The following is a 22,138-nucleotide window of genomic DNA, read 5'->3' as shown; positions in this document are numbered from 1 at the left end:
ACGGCCCATTTACCCAGCTCGGCCCATTTAGGTATAAATTACCCTCTCACTAATGATTATTTAAATGAAGTGGCCATCTTTATTTTGTAAATTGGTGCCAGTTAAAGTCTTGATAGTTTCATGGTGCATTTTGATGCTTAAAAGGAATTTCTAATGATTATTTAAATGAAAGTAACTGAGTGCTTTTTATCAGTCTTTATGACAGGATTGCAGACTATGCAGCTTCTTTCTTGCTTGAACCTTAGTAACAACAAAATGGGTAGTTTTTATGCTCTGGAGCCTTTAAAATTGCAAAAGTCATTGAAAGTGTTGGATATCTCATACAATGAAATCGGTGCCCACACTGTCGACACAAGAAGGTACTTGTGCTCTTCTCCCCTCTCCCATATAGTAGGAAGTGATTGGAATTTTGGTGAATTTATAATTAGTGGTGTCAATGTGACAAATTACTGGAAAGCGTTTGCAATTTTTAAAGACTCGAAGTTGACACAATTAGACATTATTGTTGTTGCTGAAGAAGAGTTTAAGTTGTTTCTGGTTAAGATATTACCTGCGCTTAATTGGCTTGATGGTGTAGAACTGCATTGATTCTACATTCCTTATCTTGTTTCTCATACGGTTAAGTTGTAGCTTATTTTCATATAATTTACCAAAGAACAGTTGTTGTTTTATAAGATAATGAACATTTGCTTATAGATGCTTTTAACCCCAACTATTTTGCCATATGGTGTTTTGGTAATTTTTTAAATTTATCAATTGATCTCTATTTTCCTCGTCTAATTATTCTTGGTTTTGTATTAGATCAATGAAATATTTAGTTGAATTTTTCATCCAAGGAGATCAATAGAAAAATACAGAGGAAAGAGAAGAAGAATATGCTTATAGTTTTCATGGATTTAGAAAAAAAAGAAAAAAGAACTTAGGATGGGGTGTGCTTTGAGATATAATATGGTGGGTGTTAGACAAAAAAATATTGACAAAGGTTATATTAATGCGATGAAGGGCATGTATAATGGAATTGTGACTACAATTAATTCACTCGCAAGAGAAACAAATGAATTTCCAATTACTTGAAGATTACACCGAGAGTTAGCCTCAAGTTCGTACCTATTTGCCTTAATTATAGATGAAGGTTAGACATATTTTAGATGATGTCTTGTGATTTATGCTATTTGCAGATGCTATTATCATAGTGGATGAAATTAAAAGAGGAATTAATAGTAAATTAGAAATTTAGATAGAATAGAAGCACTTGAGTCGTTAAAAAACATTTTAAAATAATACTGAAATTGTACACATGGAATATTACTTCAATAACAGTAGAAATAGAAATAACAGACAAGTTAAGGTTGAAAGGCAGGAGAGACCAAAGGGTGAGCAATTTTGTTATGTAGGCTCAATTATTAATAAGAAGGGAGTGAGATTGAAGATAACACGACCCATAGAATCAAAGTAGGCTCAATTAATGCTATCTCCATTTGAAGCAACCTCCATATGTGTCCAGGTTTCTTTAGTGGACTGGATAAAAGTAATTGTGGTCCGAAATATTGGGCTGTTGCAATTGTGTTAGTTCAATAGCGATTGATGACAGCATTTTGGCTTGAATGAACTTTCCAAAGAGATTAAACAAATCAAAATCAAGAGTACATCGAAGAAACTGATTGAGTAAACGAAACCCAAAATAGCATGGATGTAGTCAAATGTGCAGGCTGCAGTGGCCTCAAGTATCTGAACTGTAAACATTTGGCAATGGAGAAATGGAGAACTTTGATTGTCAAAGTGATGAAGCCATCATGAATCTCCTGCCACAATGCCCATATGATTGATCTGTACATTTGGACTTCAAATTGTCAATTAGTAGAAGATTAAAATCATAAGATTGAAACTAAAATGAGATGGAAGACATGAGAATTATCACTTTTATTTATTTATTGTGTTTCATTTTTTATTTTTGTTTTGTAGAAAACACAGGGTTAATTTTTATAGAAATGAGTCAAAAAGTCGATACCAAATTCAAACTCACCAAATTTATATTTAAAGTGATATGTTTTCTTTCCTCCAAATTCCTTGGACACACATTAAAAAATAAGCCAAGATAGACACTAAAAAGCATTCCTAGGAGTAGGGCTGCAAAACAAACCAAGTCATGCTGAGCTTTGCGGAGCTCGAGCTTGGCTCGTTTACTTATTGAGCTCAAGCTCGGCTTGGCTTGTTAACATTAATGAAAGTCGAGTTCGGTTCGGCTTAGCTCGATAATTTTTTTAATATTATTTATATTATTTAAATAAAAATATTTAAATAAAAAAACATTATTTATATTATTTAATATATAAATAATATATTTATTATATAATTTAAATAAAGATAAATGAGCCAAGTCTGATGAGTCGAGCTTATGTGAGCTCAAGCTTGGCTCGTTTACTAAACAAACTGAGCCGAGCCGTTAACGAGAACTTGTTCATGAACAGCTCGGTTCATTTGTAACCCTACCTAGGAGGGCACAAAGGCACACAGCCCTGCTTATCCTCATAACCTTTGACACTTAAGTGTTGAATTCTCCCATTTTGTTCTCTTTTAGGCCCTCTTTTTGGAGTAACTAGTTCAACCTTGTTGGATCAACATATATTTTTATCATATACAGCAAGGTATATTTATAGGTGTCTTATTAAGTCAACACTCACAATTTCTTAAGGTTAGGTATTTGCCTTGCTTTAGAATGGTATTAGTCAATAAACAACGGGGCAAATTACGACGGTAGTTGCTATATTTTGGTCATTGTGAAATTTAAGTTCTTGTAATTTTAATTGACTCGATTCTGATCCTGAATTTATGACTTTGTCTTAATTTGGTCCAATTGATTTGAACTCTTAGGGTGTGTTTGGTAACGTTTACGTTTTCAGTTTATATTTACAAAAATTTTATATACTGGTTTTTTTTAATTTTTTGTTGATTTTTAGAAAAACATAAACTACAAACACGTTTGGTAATTGACAAAATGTTTAAAAAAATTTTAAAATATAAAAAGGAGTGAGAAATGGCAAGTGGTGACTAGTGGCGGTGGAAGACGGTGGTGGAAAGTGGTGACGGTGGGTGGTGGGTAGCTGGTGGTGGTGGCGAGTGGGTGGTGGTGGTGGGTGGGTGGGTGATGGTGGCGGGTGGTGGGTGGTGGCGGTGGTGGCAGATGGGTGGTAGATGGCGGGTGGTGGTGGGTAGTGGCAGGTGGGTGGTGGTGGTGGGGGGTAGGTGGCGGGTGGTGGTGGTGGGTGGGTCAGTGACGATGGCAGGTGGCAGCGAGTGGGTGGTGGTGGTGGGTAGCGGGTGGTGGGTGGTAGCGGGTGGGTGGTGATGGTGGGTGGATGGGTGAGGGTGGCGGGTGATGAGTGGTAGCGAGTGGGTAGTGGTGGTGGCAGGTGGTGGGTGGTGGTGACAGGTGGGTTGCAGATGACAGGTGGTGGTGGGTGGTAGTGGGTGGTGGTGGTGGTGATAGGTGTGTGGGTGACGGTGGCGAGTGGTAGGTGGTAGCGAGTGGGTGGTGGTGATAGTAGGTGGGTGGCGGGTGGGTGGTGGTGGGTGGTGGGTGGTGGTGGTGGGTGGGTGGCAAGTGGCAGGTGGTGGATGGTGGTGGTAGGTGGGTAGTGAGTGGTGGTGGCAAGTAGGTGGCGGGTGGTGGTGGCAGGTGAGTGGTGAGTGGCAGTAGCAAGTAGGTGGCGGGTGATGGTGGCGAGTGGTGGATGGTAATGGCGGTTGGATGGCAGGTGGCTGGTGGGTGGTGGCGGCGAGGGGTGGGTGGTGGTAGCGAGTGGGTGGTGGATGGTGGTGGTGGGTGGTGAGTGGTGAGTGGTGGTGGCAGGTGGTGGTGGGGGGTGGGTGGCGGTGGCGGAAGACAGTGGTGGAAAATGGTGGAGGGTGGTGGCTAGTGTTGGGTGGTAAAAAAAAAAAAAACTCAAAATTCAAAACAAAAATATATTTTTTGTGTTTTCATTTTTTGGCCAAATTTATAAACTGAGACCACTGATTTATAAATCAAAATTTTTACCAAACAAATTTTTATTTGAGTTTTTAAAATTTTTGTAAATATAAACAGAAAATTGAAAACGTAAGTATTACCAAACGGCACCTTAGCATTTTTGTTTTTATAGAAAATATGCACTTAAGTGTTATGTGTCATAATTTTATGAGTAAAATTATAGACTTACTCAACTTAGTAAGTTAATTTCAACCAATTTAGTGATAATTTTATTTAAAAAACACTAACAATATTATCAATTAGACTAAATTGATACAAAATTTAAAATGAATGGTCAAAATTGAATCAATTGAAAGTGTAGGGACAAAAATGACAGGAAATAAAATATAGAGATTAATGGTATAATTTTCCCTAAACAATAAGCCAACTAACCAGGCATTACGACAAAACCAATAAACTAAGTCTATGTAGGCCTATTGTAAAATTATTTAAGCTTATTTCAACGTAATTCGGGCCAGATTTTAAAAAGTTTGTTAGGCCATCTTGATCCCTTAAATTTTTACTCAAATTTAAGAAAAATTATTCATCCACATAATTCCCTCACCCCAAACCCCCCCAAATGATGTGACAAGCAAAATTTGAGAAATTGACCTACATTCAAATATTTCTTCAAAACTCTCTTTACATGCATTTTGTTTTGCCATCTCATTAGGGGAATTGTGAGGGAAATAAATTGTGTGGATGTAGCACTGTTGCAAATTTAATTAAAATTCTAAGTTTGATTTGATATGACATTCCAATGGATAAACTTAGGTTTAATTGTAAATTTGAGTAAAACTTCAGTAATGGCAGAGTGGTAATTTGAAAATTACAAAATGATCTTGAAAAAAATTCGAGTATATATTTATGTCTCCTTTAATTTGCGTTGAAAAAGGGGTAAAACTTAATTTCATATAAATTTGAGTCAATGAGTGAAGAGGTGTTTTGCAAGATTTTTATCCAAATTTAAATTTGATAAACCTTGTTTGATCGTTGATTAATATAATTAAAAAATCATTATAAATTATTATATTACTCTATCTATTTTTCATAAAAAATCAAAAAATTAATTAAAATAACCACTTCTCAAACCATAGGGGTTGAAAATGTCCTTAGATGGTGGTTTTTAACTTTTGCTTGTGTGGGAAGATTTTTTAATTGGAAATTTACTTAATTATGGTTTCTATATGAACAGTTCCCCCCACTTATTTCTCTCCTACTCTCAAATCTCTATGACTAATAAGGACAAAAAGGATAATTACACAATGGGGTGATGGAACCAACTTAACCAATGCAATCATGAAAGCTACACTAAACCCACTCTTCAGAGTAAGTAAATCTCGAATCCTTAAAATTGTCTATAAATCACATGTATCGGTTAAGTTTAAGAAATATTAGTGAGAGTCAATCTCGATATGTTAGGATTTACAATTCATTCTTAGGATCTATCCTTTTTGCCACTAGGCAAAATCATTCATTTACATGATCACATTTTTTACCATCTCATTTGTCACAATTGCCTTGAAATTGTCACTAGTGATGGAATCAACTTAACCAATGCAATCGTGACCCTGAGATGGTAAACTAAATATCATTGAAAAAAAAAAGTAGGATTATTGGCCATTCATTAATCATATAGATAAAAAAATAATTATTATATCTTTATATTGAAATTTATGTTCTATTATTAATTATTTTTATGTTTACGTATTATTTGTATTAGTTTAGTTTCCTCTCCTTCCTAACCAGATCATAATATTTATCTCAAACTTCTAAAATTACTAGTGACAAACGGAACTTGCCTTTTTTTATTGGACAAATTACATTAGTGGTTTTTAAAATTTTCACATTGAATCAATTCCATAATATCTTAGCAAAACACCATTGACAAAAAGATTTTTTTCAAAGTAATATAAGAAAATTTACAAACAATTCCATAAAGAACTTGGTTAAGTTTTTATTTATTTTAAGAAGGAAAAACTTGGATCAGTTCTATTCCCCAAAATGGTAAATAGCATGAAATAGAGATGAGGAGGTGATGATGAGAAAGATGAAATCTCACAATCTATAGCAATTGGAACAGCTGCAAAAGTAGTGGTCTCTAGCCGTGACCTTCTCAGCAATGGACACCAGTCGAATCTCACGGCCTTACCCCAACTGAGCGGACCCCCTTTCTTTTTCCCCGTCAAACCATCTGTTAAACAAAAACCATCGCTTCTCTTCTACAATTGAGATCCACATGTGTGTTTATTTGAGTGAGTTAACTCACTGAGTTGGCTAAATAATGTATAAAATATTAAATTTATATTTTACCCTTTAAAATAAGGCATGTGACATGCACGGGAGCTTCTATTTACACACACCCATTCCCCTCTTTACACATCTTTTTCAATAAATAATTGATTTGGAAGTAGAATTCCGAAAATAAACAATTGGTTCGGAAGCAACATTCCGAAAATAAATACCTTGTTCGAAACTAGAGTTCCGAATTTTTTTTTATTTTTTCGACATTCAATTTCTGAATGTGTTTATTTAATGTCCACAATAGTAATTTCACTTGAAAATAAAATTATAATAAAAATGATTTTTATTAAGTGTGTGTAAAGAGGGGAATGGGGATGTGCAAATAGAAGCTCCCGACATACACATGGCCAATTTCTATCAAAAGACTTAACTACCATTGTTAATTGGGACAAAAAGAGACAAAACATAAAATTCAATGTTAAAATCGAACGATTTGAAAATATAGGAACTAAAATAACATAAAAGTGTACCATATGCATCATTTTAAGGGTGAACATCATAACATTTTCCTTTTCTCTATGCTAATTGTTGGTATGGTGTGTAGGATTGGCTGATGCCTATTGAAATTGTGATAATTGATTTAGATCCCCTTTGGGTCATTTTGTGGACTGCTGAAATCAATGTGTAGTTAGGAGCTAATCATTTGCATTTGCATCTGCATATATGGAAACTTACGATATTTTGGTTACATTGTGACAGTTTTGTTACTTTGGCTTTTGTTAATGTGTGGCTTTCTCCCAAAAAAGTTATATATATATTTTAAATTTTTAGTGATTTTTTTTTCTAAATTATGTCCATTTTTTTTTTTTTAACTTTTTAGGTTTGTCTTATGTAGACGAATCTAAAAAGTAAAAAAATAAAATAAAATCCTAAGCACAAAAAAAGTTACCAAAAAAAAAAAATCAATTGTTTTTGATTTTTTTTTTTATAATCCCTTTTGGACTTTTTTTTCAAAATTTTCAAATTTTTTGATCTTTTCTAATTTCTCTAGTCGAGTAGAATTCAAGAGTGTAACACTTTAATTTAAATAAAAAAAATCATTAAAGATGAAAAAAATCAACAAAAAGTTATTAAAAAAGCCAACCTCAAACACTGATAAATTGGTTAAAACTCAATAGACACAAATAGACAGAGAATAAAACACACACACACACACAAATCTTTGGCAAGGATTAATCATTAACAAATTAAACAAAAAGTAGTGCAAGTTGAGAAACATACTTGTATATTACTGATGTTACGTACTTCTCCTAAATCATTAAAAGCTTTGACACAAGTAAAGATTACTACAATGTGAAGAAAAACATGAATAGTTGAACCTATATGTGAATTTGATTGTGGCACAATAGCTCTCTGTTTTGATAGGGTTTTTGTTGGTGATACCATTACTATATGTATATCATTGTTGGAGCATTTTGCTCAATTCTCAAAATTAAAACTAGAATCCATGGCCTCAATTGGCAAAAGTCATAGAATTCACCAATAAAAGGAGAATACATATATATGCAAAACACAGTCTATAACATATTTTGGAATATGATAGTTCACAAATCATTTATTTAAGGAAAGCCTTACTTTAGAATATTTTACAAAAGACACAAAATCATCAAACCCCGTCAACATATACTAGAATTATAGAATTATTCAAACTTATTTCTTTCCAACAACTCAAGAAAATCCATAACATGATCTCAATGCTGCTTCCTCTGAGAATCCTTTCTCCAGCCGAATATAAGACCCTTTAATGACAACAAAGCATATAACAAGCATATTAGTGGATGTTAACAAGGTTTCTCTGAAATAATGCAACAAATGACTTTTGAAAAATTATTTGAGAAATGTAAAACAGCAAACTTGCATTTGTTTCAATGTTTTTAAGCATGTGACAAAGAATTTTGGCTCTTTTGGTAAAGAAATTAGGTGGAAATTAATCTGTACACTTTACTGTATGATCTTGAATGTAAGACATGTTTTGATGATAATCTGGAAATATCACTATCTCCACTTCAAAATATGAATGGTTATTCTTCAAGTCGTGATGATATTCCAAAAATCATTAACATGATTAGCATTGTTATGTTAATGATGGTAAGGAAATGAAAAAAATTCAAAAGATTCATGCAAGAAAAATCATGGGGTATGAAGATGGAAATTTGATGTACACGTCGAAATTATCACAAGATACAGAGGTAATGTATGTACATGATATGAGAGAGAGAGAGAGAGAGAGAGAGAGAGAGACAAACCAATTGGGAGATGAATTCATCTTCCAAATTTTTTTTCGTTGAATTTCCTCAGCTGAGCGAACTTGATTGCTATGGTTACTAATATCCAATTGTAGTTGTTTTCGATGAACTGGAAGTACGCATACCTCCAAGACTTCTTGAAATTCAAAGTGCCACAGACCCCCAAAAACCCAACCGAGAAACCAGGTCCAATGCCAGCATAGAACCACAAAAAATCAATTTCATCTGCAACTTTACCCTCATCACCATGTTTGTGATCACCATCCGATGATTTATCATCGAGGCAGCTGTTTAGTGGTGCACCACAAAGGCCATCATCGTTGCCTATATAAATGGAAGGATCGTCGAGAGTTCGAAGTTGATTTCCCGTTGGTATTCGCCCTGATAAATTATTGAATGACATGTTCAAATAACTTAGGTAGCGTAAACTGGACAGACTTGGAGGAATGGGGCCAGAAAGTTTGTTTCGAGACAAATCAAGAGATTCCAATTGTGTCAAATTGCCAATATTATTAGGGATCCTTCCTTTTAGATGATTTCCAGATAAATTCAAGTTCAGCAACCCAGAAAGATCCATTAACTCTTCTGGAATCTCTCCAACAATGCCATTGTTCGAAAGGTCCATGGAGACGAGAAATTTGAGTGTCTTGGTGTATTCCAGTTCTCTTCCTTTCATTGAATCCAAAATGTTCTCTTCATAATTTGCTTCAATAGAATAATTAACTGGATAAGAAAAGTGCCCACGATGTAGGTCAACCATGGCAGTGAAGTTGCCAAAACAACGAGGGATATTTCCCGTTATGTTATTTTGTGCCAAGTTCAACAATTGCAAATTTTGGAGACAACAGAGTTGTGGAGGAATATCACCATAGAAATTATTTGATTGAAGATTGAGAAATTTAAGATTAGTTAGGTTATATCCAATCCATGAAGGGATATTATCAGTGAACACATTTTCACCTAGATCAATGGTGAAAAGATTTGTCAAATTTTGTAAGGACAAAGGAAGCTTCCCGAAAAACTTATTGTTACGCAAGTGCAAGGAATTGAGAGATTGTAGGGAACCCAAAGAACTTGGAATTTCACCATATAGACTATTATTCGTCAAATCTAGCACCGACAACTGATTCAATTGCCCCAAGCAAGGAGGAATTTTTCCTGATAACTGATTGTTTGAGAAATCAATAAGAATTATATTCTTTGCCTTGCACAAAGACACTGAAATGACACCAGTCAATTGGTTATTTGAGAGACCAAGAGATGTGAATGCATTATCATCACTCACAGTAATAGGTCCTGAAAGGGCGTTGTTGGAGAGATCTAAGAGATCAACATATGAAGGAAGCGGTGTTAGTGGGCCCTCAAATCTGTTAGAACTCAATTGTAACGATTTAGTGGGCCCTCTATATTTACATTTTTGAAATGTCGGCACCTTTCCTTTGATCTGGTTGTTGGAAAGATCCAAGTCTATAATGCCACAATAAATACTCTCAAACCAATCAGGAATGACAGCTGAGATGCTTGCATTAGACATGTATAAATTTGTAACCTTTTTTTGTGTTTCGAGCCATTGAGGAAATTGGGGTCCTACTTTGATGGATGACAATTCTATGCCTTGGAGTTGAAAGGGAGGAACCCATTGGGAGGTCACATTCAAAACTACTGAATTTGATTCCAAGAGCAATTCATTTAAACTCTTGAGTTTGGCAAAGTGAAGTTCAGATACGGTGCCGACAAATGAATTGTTTGACAAATCTAGAGATTCTAGTTTTGAAAGTTGTCCAAGACTAATTGGAATGCTCCCATTCAATTGATTGCCTCCAACATCTAACTCTCTCAAATATGATAGTCTTCCGAGTGATGATGGCAGCGGACCATAAAATGAATTCATTCTAATAATAAGCCTCTCTAGTTTCTTAAACTCTCCCAAATGGTTTGGCAGACCACCACTCAACTTATTTGAAGAAAGATACAAATCTTCCAAACTATTATGGATGCAACCAAATGGACTTCCGATAGAAGTTGAAAGCTTTCCAGTGAACATGTTATAGGACAAATCCAATACACGCAAGTTGCAGAGGTTCCTCATGGAGTTTGGTATTTCACATGCAAATGCATTCCAAGAGAGGTCAAGCTCTGTAAGTTGTGTCATATTTCCCATCTCACTTGGAATTGGACCTTGAAGATAATAATTTGCATTCAACCTGAGGATGGAAAGAGAAGCAAGATTCCCAAGGCAATGGGGGATTGCACCTCTAAGGCTATTATAACTAAGATCTATCTGGACAAGACTGCTCAGGTTACACAAAGAATACCACATTGAATCATTGAAGTTGTTACTTGAAAGGTCAAGGACTGTGAGAGAGGTCAACCTTCCAAGTGTATCAGGAATTGGACCAGGTAAATAATTATAGCTAAGGTTGAGATACTGCAACCTTGAAAGATTTCCCAGATTATGAGGAATCGTTGCATCGAAAATTGACAAAGAGAGGTCAAGGTATCTCAAGCTTTTCAAAGATCCTAAGGAATTAGAAATTTGCATATCGTTCATGCTCAAGTCTAGGTAATGCAAATGATTCAAATCGAGTAAGGAAGGACTTATCTGACCACCCAATTTGTTCATTTCGAAATTTGAATAATCGCCAGAGAAGATCCAAGATGGTTTGCGAATTGGATTACGCAGATCAAGCTTCACAACATGGCCTGTTTTGCTGCTACAACCAACTCCCTTCCACGTACAACAGTCCTCTCCAACCCACGAGGATAAACGATTTGCTTCATCTGTCAGATTTCCTTTGAATTTCATAAGAGCTTCTCGCTCACTCGCTATGCAACTCACATTTGAATTTATACTACTACAAATGAACTCAAGTCTTTCAATGAAAAAAAGAGCAAATAACATCACAAGTGCACTAGAGGTTGTGCCCATAGCTTCTGGGTGTGGAATGTAATTTTGATGCCTGTGTTGAAAGATTAGAGTTTTATAAATTGTATAAGAAGACTTGATTGTTTTGGAAAGTCTCAATTCATGAGCACTATTTATAATTATTATTATTATAATATAATGTATATAATTAAAAATAATTAAAATATGTAAATAAGAATACATTTATGTCCAAGTCAAGTCATCAGTGCATTGTCATTCCGTCTTCTTGGGGTACAAACTCTTATTTCTAGTCTTTGGTGTGTCAGGTTCATATCGGAGAAAGAGCAATGATAAAATTATCAAAATTTGACCGTTTAGTCCGGTTTATAGGTTCATTTTGGACTCCGTTTCGATAATTTGAACAGTTCAATATATAGAATTTGTCGAGTATTATATCCTTATAAAAAATTACATTGATTGGATATCAATAATTATTTGATCGGATCAAATTTGTATAAAAAAAATTGGACGGTGAAAAAATAAACGATTGACAAAAATTTGATCCAATCAAATAACTATTAATATCTGATCAATATGATTTTTTATCAGAATATAATACTCAACGAATTATACACATTAAATTATTTTAATTATCAAAATAGGACCAAAAAATAAATCCATAAACCAAACTGAACGATTTAATCTTAATCTCAAATATGTAACAAGCTAAACCCTTTATAAACTGGATAAGAAGACTCCATGATTTTGAAAAGTCTCAAGTCATGAGCACCTAGTCATAATTATTATTATTATAATATAAAATATATAATTAAAAATTATTAAAATATGTAAATAAGAATTTATGTCCAAGTCAAGTCATCAGCGGATGGCCATTCCGTCTTCTTGGGGGAACAAACTCTTATCTCTAGTCTTTGGTGTGTCGGTTGATATTGGAGAAAGTGCAATGATAGAATTATCAAAACTGGACCGTCTAGCTTGGTTTATGGATCTATTTTGGATCCCGTGTTAATAATTCGGTCAGTTTCGTTGAGTATTATATTTTTGTAAAAAATTATGTTAATTAGATATCAATAGTTATTTGATCGGATTAAATTTGTATAAAAAAAATAGACGGTAAAAAAATAAATAATTGACAGAAATCTGATCCGATCAAATAACTATCGATATCCGATCAATGTGATTTTTTACAGGAATATAATACTCGACGAATTCTATATATTGAACTATTCAGATTATCGAAACGGAACCTAAAAATAAATCTATAGACCAGACTAAATGATTTAATCTTAATCTCAAACAAGAGACAAACTGACCCTTTATACACTGTATAAGAAGACTTGATGGTTTTGAAAAGTCTCAAGTCATGAGCCCCTGGTATAATTATTATTACAACAATGCTAGAGTGTCACAATTTTTGTGGCCACAATGGCTCAAAACTGTCAAAACGACGTCGTTTTGGCAACGTCGTTTTAACAGTTTTGAACCATTGTGGCCACAAAAATTGTGGCCCTCAAACATTTTCCTTATTATTATTATTATAATATAATGTATATAATTAAAAATTATTAAAATATGTAAATAAGAATACATTTATGTCCAAGTCGAGTCATCAGTGGACGGCCATTCAGTCTTCTTGGGTTTAGAAACTCTTATCTCTAGTTTTCGTTTGTTAGGTTCATATGGGAGAAAGAGCAGTGATAGAATTATGAAATAATTTATCAAAAAAATTATCAAATATTAACCATAAGGTGTGAGATAGTGATACCAAAATAATACATTTATATCAGTTATGGCCTTGTTTGTTTCATTAGATATAAAATAGAGAATATAATATGATATGGAATTTAGTCAGGATATATGTATTGGATAATATATCCCTCATTTCATGTTTGTTGACTTGGAATATAAGATTGAATATATATTATCCATATTTGTTTTACAAAATATATTATGGGATATAAACAAGTAATTTCTAAGATTGCCTCATAATATATTTTAAATACCCATATTGGAACTAATGCAAATAAACAAATTAAAAATTCAAAACTAATGCAAATAAACAAATTAAAAATTCATATTATTTTTTATTGGAACAAATTAAAGATTCATATTAAATTCAATATTTTTTCCAAACAAAAAAGAAATTATATTATTTTAATATCAACCTGATAATGATAAAAAAAAATTTACATTATATTAAATTCAAAATTTATATTAAATTATATTATATTATATTAAATTCAATAATATTAAATTAAATTAAAAAATTATATTATATTATATTAGATAGACAAGAGGGTAAATTGGACTTTTAAATCATATCCCAAACCAGGGGATATGATATAATGGAGGGATAGTGGTATTGTATATCCTCCAATTTTAGGGGATATACAATCCCATAGTATATTATATCCTCTTGAAAAAAAAAAATGTAAACATGGATATGTGAACCCCACAGTATATAATATTCATTCCCACCCTTTATATCCTGGAATCAAACAGGGCCATTGTACAAGTTTGTACAAGTGTTTTTTGCAAGTAAATTTAATGGTGTTAGTGTCATAAATTAATCTGAGTATATGATTATTTTTAAAAGAGACAGTTAGAGTGAATCAAACGAGAATGAGGTAAAATATTATATATAAAGAGCCTCTATTTTAGTAGAGTTTTAGGGGGTCTTGGCCGAGTCTGGATCCTCGGCCGCCCATTCCTGCGGCCTATCCTGCGGTGCCTCAAAACGACGTCGTTTTGGGGCAAGATTTCAATTGAAAAAAAGAAAAAGAAAAAGAAAAAGAAAAGGATAGAACAGGAGCAACGGAGGGAGAAGAAGCAAGAAGGGAGAAGATGAAAGGCAACGATAGATAAACCAGAGAGGGAGAAGAAGAAAGAAGGGAGAAGAAAGAAGGAAGGCAACCATTGCCGTCATCCAATCATTCGTTACCTGTGTATTTTCAATGGGTCGAATAAACAACAAAGATGAATAGAACACAAAATTCCCTCAACAACAAATTACCAAAATCCCAAATTATACACTTTATAAACATATAAAAGAAAAACCCATAAAATAAAACACAAAAAAAATTGAATCCACAACAATAAATTAAATCTAAATCAAGTTCCATCAATCAGAACAAGAAGGTTATTATCGTAGCCGATTTTTCTTGACCCAGATTGAAATTGCAAGGAAAAGAACAAGATCGAACCGAACCCTCTCTTTATAAGATGCAATTTGAGAATGAGAACACAAATTAAACCATACATATATATATATATATATATATATATATATATATATATATAAGGAGATAAGAAATGAGAGAAAAGAGGGATTTGAAGATGGAGTTTTGAATTACCAGGTGTTGAATCAGTGTGTCATTGTGATGGAAACCCAGAACAGAAAAGAGAGGACTTGGATGCAAATGAGGTTTGTACAAGTGAAATGTAAGGCCAACAAACACAATATACATAAAAGATTGATGAGAGTCACAAGAGAGAAGTTGGGTGCGACAAACTATAGTAGTGGTTGGTCGAGATTGAAATTCACTCAGATATATAACACAGAGAGAGAGAGAGAGAGAGAGAGAGAGAGAGAGAGAGAGAGAGAGAGGGGATCCAGGCAGTCGTAGAAGGCGGGAAAAGGCTAGCGATTTGCAAGGGTGACCCAGAGAAGAAGTCCAAATCTGTCGTTGCCTTCATTCTCCCTCTCTGGTTTGGTTTGATTCTGTTCTGTTCTGTCTTTTTTTTTTTTTTAAATTGAAATTTTCTCCAAAACGATGTCGTTTTGGGGGCACCGCAGGAATGGACGATCCGGACTCGGTCTTGGCCTGCTAAGTTGGTGAGATTGCTACGATATGAGTATAATATTTTGTATTTGTTAGAAATTGAGTGCCCATGTGGCATGACCCATGAACCTTTTGAATCTTATCCATGTAAGTTTAAATTTGAATTCAAAACTTATTTAGATAACCACTCATGATAGCTATATCTATCATATCAACTTATATGAATAGATGATATATTTATCCTATATATCTGATACGATATATGGGATATGGGATAATGAAACAACGTATATTTTTTTTTCCCCGCTGCGTTATACTTAATTAACAGTATATTTTGTAGAATTGTTATGAGTTTTTATAGTGTTAATACAAATTATTATAATTATGTTACGAAGGAATGCCCCATAAAAGGAGTTTTAGTCATAAATTATTATGGTTATATAACAAACTAATATGAAAAAGTTATTTAACTATTGTGATTTTGTTACCAATCATTGTAGTGTAGTTTTGAAAAGGCATACTGTATGCATTTTTAAGAGTGTACCATATGCTCGTTTTATTTCCTAAAAAAACCACAAAAGTATTTTCATCTTTCATTTATTAGTATACTAGCCTATCATCCGTGCTATGTACAGGATAATTTTAAATATTTATATTTGTTTTAGATTTTTTTAATATATAAATTATGTTTTTTAAGTTTTTTTATAAAATAATTTAACAATCTTATCACTAACCATAGTGTATGAGAGAAGTTGAAAATGGTACTACAATAATTATACACAGATTGTATCTATAGTTATTTGTATGAGGGGATTTTGAATGTTGATCAGGAGATTTTGACCAAATCAATAAATACAAGCATGTAGATTGAAAAAAGTTAATAAATGCTGATCAGGGGATTTTAATCAAATCAATAAATGTTGATTTTTTTTTTAATAAAAAATTTAGAAAATTCAGATTGAGATATTGAAACTTTCACAAACTTTGAGGTTAAAAACCCCATTTTGCTTAAAAAACCCCCTTGAGTGTTTATATTTATCTAACTTCAATTATATTAAAAATCAAATTATAAACAAAAGGAGATAACTTCAACCATACAAATCACATTTTTTTTAATGCTATCTAACTACAATCACATTTTTCTCATAATAAAAAAAAATAATTGAAAAAAAGAACCATTAAAATAGTAAATAAAAAGATTATTTAGAAGTATTGAACAAACTACAATCATATTTTTCTTCTTGTAAGTGTTTATATTTATTTAACTTCAATCATATTAAAAAAAATCAAATTATAAACAAAAGGAGATAACTTCAATCATACAAATCACAATTTTTTTAATTCTATCTAATTACAATCATATTTTTCTCATAATAAAAAATAATAATTGAAAAAAGAACCATTAAAATAGTAAATAAAAATATTATTTAGAGCCATTGAACAAACTACAATTACATTTTTCTTTTTGTGAGTTAACTTCAATCATATTAAAAAATCAAATTATAAACAAAAGGAGATAACTTCAATTATACAAATCACAATTTTAATGCTAGATAACTACAATGACATTTTTCTCATAATAAAAAAAATAATTGAAAAAAATAACCATTAAAATAGTAAATAAAAAAGATTATTTAGAACCAACAAACTACAATCACATTTTTCTTTTTGTAAGTGTTTATGTTTATCTAATTTCAATCATATTAAAAAATAAAATTATAAACAAAAGGAGATAACTTCAATCATACAAATCACAATTTTTTTAATGCTATCTAATCATCATCAATAATTAAAAAAAAAACAATCACAAATTAAGTCAATTGATAATTAAAAAACACAATAATTTATTTTTCAAAAAACATAGTGAGTTAAAAGATCAATTACAATTTTTTTTTGCTCAAAATACAATCTAATCATCATCAATAAGTGGTACATTATGTGACCCTAATGAGTACAATTCATTTTATTTTTCAAAAAACGCAGTGAGTTAAAAATCAAATCACAAATTAAGTGAATTGATAATTAAAAAACACAATAATTTTTTTTCCAAAAACATAGTGAGTTAAAAAGATCAATTACAATTTTTTTTTGCTCAAAATACAATCTAATCATCATCAATAATTGGTACATTATGTGACCCTAATGAGTACAATCCATTTTATTTTTCAAAAAACACAGTGAGTTAAAAATCAAATCACAAATTAAGTGAATTGATAGTTAAAAAAACACAATAATTTTTTTTTCAAAAAACACAGTGAGTTAAAAAAATCAATTACAATTTTTTTTCCAAAATACAATCTAATCATTATCAATAATTGGTACTTTAAAAATCAAATCAGAAAAAAAATCAAATCAAATCACAAATATTTTTATGCTATCTAACTACAATCATATTTTTTTTATGAATAATTGTAAAGAAAAACCATTAAAACAGTAAATAAAAGATTAAATCACATTAAAAAAAAAGAACCATTGAACAAACTACAATCACATCACATTATTCCCATAATAAAAAAAATAAATGAATGAAAAAAAGAACCATTGACTTACTACAATCACGTTAAAAAAAAAAGAACCATTGAACTAACTACAATCACATTTTTTTCTTTGTAAGTGTTTATGTTTATCTAACTTCAATCATATTAAAAAAATCAAAAATAAAATTAAAATAGTAAATAAAAAGATTAAATAACATTAAAAAAAAAAACAATTGAACTAACTACAACAATCATAATAAAAAAAGAGCCATTGAACAAACTACAATCACATCACATTTTTCCATAATAAAATAAATAAATGAAAAAAAAGAACTATTAAACTAACTACAATTACATTAAAAAAAAAAGAATCATTCAACTAATTATAATCACACTTTTCTCTTTGTGAGGGTTTATATTTATCTAATTTCAATCATATTAAAAAATCAAATTATAATTTTTTATTCGCTAGACAAATCACAAATATTTTTATGTGCTATCTAACTACAATATTAAAACAGTAAACAAAATGAAAAGTCAAGAAGGATAAAATAAAAAGAAGACTTACTGTTTGTATACGTGGTCACTGAAGTTGAAAGTGTAGAAGTGAGAAGTCAAGAAGGAGAAAACAAAAAGGAGACTCAGTGTTTGCAATAGGTATGTAAAAAGTTAAATAGAGTGTGTGTATTGGAGAAGTTAAAAAGACTTGGAAGAATTTAATAAATGCTAAGTTTTTTTTAAAAAAAAAATCAAAAAAATCAAGAAATTAAGGTTCAGATATTGGAACTCCCACAAAACTTGTGGGTTAGAGATAGATATAAATAAATAGATAGATATAGATATAGATATTTATATTTGTTTTAAATTTTTTTTAATATACAAATTGTTTGTTTTAAAAAATGTACTACAATAATTATGAGAGAAGTCAAAAAGCCTTATGGGTTGAGAGAAGTTAATAAATGCTGAGATTAATTTTTTTTTTTTTAAAAAAAATTAGAAAATTAGGATTGACATATTGGAGCTCCCACATGCCTTGGGGATTAGAAACCCCATTTTACTTAATATATAGTATAGATGATAATTTCAAAATTTTGTGTACATATCTATAATTCATTACCATTCATTTACTAGATGAATTGTGTGATATTATTTCTCATTTGCATTTTTCTAATAGTAAATTACTGAAATTTAAGTTCATGAAATACATTTTTATAATTATTTTTAGCTTTCTTTTAATAGTAATTTGTTTATTTTAGTCGTCTAAATTAGACTTGATCCAACTTCTTAGACTTATTTAATACTTTACTTTTGACTCCTCTAATAATTTTAATAGCTCATCCTGGCCATCGAAAAACTCAAAAATGGCTTAAGTTGTGCACTGCAATTTTAAACATCAACTTCATAAAACCGTATAAGATGACTTGATGGCTTCAAAAAGTTTAAGTCATGAACACCTAGTTAATTAATGGGTTAGGTTTATGTCCTGTGGATGTTTTAATAATATACATTATTCGTTTTGTTGGATTTTATATGTATATTATTAATTAAAAAATTAGGTTGATTCGATAATTATAATCATATAATTTTTTTTATATTTGTCTTAAAAAATGAACAATAAAATAATTGAATCAATTTGTTTTTAAGACAAAACAATAAAATTATTTTGTTGTAATTATCAAATTAATTTTATTTTGTGCGTGTGTGTGTGTGAGAGAGAGAATGATCTACGTATAAAATCCGACAAAATAAACTATTCAAATCATCAAAATGGATTCCATTTGAAATTCCATATAACTCAACAACATTCTCTAGTCCACATAGTAGAATGTATCTCCCTTCATTATAATGTAATGTATATAAATTTAAAAATCAATAAAATATTTAAAGAATAAATACATTTATATGGCTGGCCATTCTTTCTTCTTTACACCGTGTTTAGTTAGGAGATTTAGGAAGGAATTTGGAAAGAGAAATGAAAAAGATGTGTGAAACTAGGTGAAATGTAAGTATATTTTATTCACATTTCACCTACCTTTTTATTTCTCTTTTCAAATTTCTACTTAAATCCCTCAACCAAATACAATATTAAAGTCTTTTCTATATTATTGTAAAAAAAAAAAGAAAATGAAAATGAGTGGGAGCACTAATTAATGCCACCACTAATGATGTGGTAGTGGGTCCCACTACCACAATATTATTGTGTCTGTTTTTTTTTTTTTAAAAAGTAAGTGCCACATCATTAATGATTGTTTTAGAGCACTACTTTTAGTGGTCTCTAGCATTGCAAAAAAAAAAAAAAAAAAAAAGCTCTTCTCTAAAGCTTTCGAGTGGGTCGTAATCTACATGTTAGTATTAATTTTCATCATTTATAATTAATCACTAGCAGTTAGACCCGTGCATTCCACGGGTTATTTATTTTATTATTTTATTATTTTTATCAAATTAATATTTTGTAAAATTTAATTAAATTATGTATGTGTCTTAGATAAATTATTTTTAATAATAGGGTAAATTACATTGACTTCTATTGAGATTTGACAAAATTACAAAAACATTCCTTGAGGTTTTTGAAATGACTTAAACATTTTTTAAGATTCAGTTTTCAATTACACTGACCTCTCCTAAGATTTAATGAAATTGCAAAAATCTTTCCTAAAGTTTGTAAAGTAACATAAACCTTCTTTGAGGTTTAGATGTTTTATTATAGATTATTTTTTCTATTACTTTATCGTAAAAAAACAAAAATGTTGATAGCATTAAATAATTTGATTATATTTTTTAATTTATCCTTAAAATTGTGTCTGATTACAAATAAATAAAATTTTATATTTTTATAATTTTTTTTCTTTATTTATTATGCGTGCAATTAATGTTGATTGTGTGTGCCTCCTTAAAAAAAAAAAAAAAAAAAAAAAAAAAAAAAAAAAAAAAAAAAACAACTCCTTAGCATAAAAAAAACAAAAACAAAAACTGTTGACATCATTAAATAATTTAATTACATTTCTAATTTTACTCTTTAAAATTGTGTTCAATTACATTGTCACGACCCCATTCCGCCCCTAGTAGAATGGTGCCATGATGGCCAGTAATCAGATATTACCAAAGGCCAACTTGCAAAGATTCACACAATCAGAGTATACATATGGGGTATACATGTGCGGAAGCAATTTAAATCTAAGTAGTCCATAAGAGCTGTGCATAGATCAAATGAAATGACATATATCTTAACATGATTTACAACTTGGATACAAATAAAATAAAGTACATGTTACATCTTGATCAAAAGGCTTCTCAAGCCGGCATATACAAAAGAAATGAATTACAAACTAAGAAGTATAATCTTCAAGATGCTAGCAAAACATGAAACCAAAAACAACTTGCAAATAACATCTTCGGTGACATCGCCTTCTTGCTCGTCACCTACATATATATAAAGGGGAGGGTGAGCTTGGATACTCAGTGAATGATATAAGTAATAAATGTTTGAATGAATGATATCCGAGATCTTTATCAAAACAATACATAGCTGTTGGCTACATATTTTGTATAAGCCAATTACACGTCAACGCGTGTATAAGCCAATCAAAACAATACATAGCTGTTGGCTACATATTTTGATCAAGTTTTCGATCGTGATCGTACACGTGGCAGTTAGTATTGGTTATTAAGAGATCTGAGTAGCATTGGATCAGCAAAGAGATGTAAAGTGATGCGGCTTCAATGGTTACTCACATTCAAATTTAAAATTAGGAGGGAAGCCTAACTGCAAGTGATGGCATAGTGGAGCTAATTATAAGGCAACATGATCAGCGATCATGGAGGAGTAATTCGACGGTTGGAAGTGCAGTTCAATGGTCATCCTTGAGAAGTATAAATAGCAGAGAAGGCCTCAGAAAAAAGCCCCAGACTCAGATCCAAAAAACCAGTTTTGTTCTACTTTATTTCCTTTTCAGTTTTGCATTTCCCGTTCTTTACATTTCTGTACTTTAAAATTCTTGCACTGCACTTCGTTCATAGGAGTAGTTTCAAGTAGATTGTTGCTGTAAACCTCTACGAGGCAGAATTGGATCATTGTAAGTTTTCATTTTAATGAAATGCTTCAATTGTTCTTCATTTGATTGTTATTTGCTTAATTCTCCTAAATCAAGCCACCAGTAAAAGTCCTCTTCATTGAGGCTGAAAGAACTAAAACACAATCGTCTGATAATTGGTTGGTAATTAATTTTCTATAAGGACTGATTAATCCTTGCTGGCACGCTCATAATTACAATAATAACCTTCGAAAGCCAAAAAGCCAACAATAGTGTATAACTTGTACAAAACATGGGATGAATCAAGTTCATCAATCGAAGTCTTTCAAAGATTCTTGGATGTTTAATAACATCTACATAATACTGTAGACGTCCCCAAACGTCCCGGGAGGGTGAGCTCCCGTT

The 22,138-nt window shown here is 31.4% G+C and overlaps 1 protein-coding gene across 1 annotated transcript; it reads right to left on the bottom strand.

Moving 5' to 3' along the window:
- Nucleotides 1-7,785: 7,785 nt before the first annotated feature.
- LOC114267737 (receptor-like protein EIX2) lies at nucleotides 7,786-11,552 on the bottom strand. The gene is made up of 2 exons (XM_082893888.1): nucleotides 8,557-11,552; nucleotides 7,786-8,049 (listed from the first exon to the last, which is right to left on the bottom strand). The coding sequence occupies exon 1, from the start codon at nucleotides 11,483-11,485 to the stop codon at nucleotides 8,573-8,575; it is 2,913 nt and encodes a 970-aa protein (XP_082750014.1). The 5' UTR covers nucleotides 11,486-11,552; the 3' UTR covers nucleotides 7,786-8,049; nucleotides 8,557-8,572.
- Nucleotides 11,553-22,138: the final 10,586 nt, after the last annotated feature.

The sequence above is a fragment of the Camellia sinensis genome, chromosome 11 (assembly GCF_055761805.1).
Source record: "Camellia sinensis isolate YWXY chromosome 11, ASM5576180v1, whole genome shotgun sequence".
Lineage (NCBI taxonomy): Eukaryota > Viridiplantae > Streptophyta > Magnoliopsida > Ericales > Theaceae > Camellia > Camellia sinensis.
This window is presented reverse-complemented; position numbering and strand designations above follow the sequence as displayed.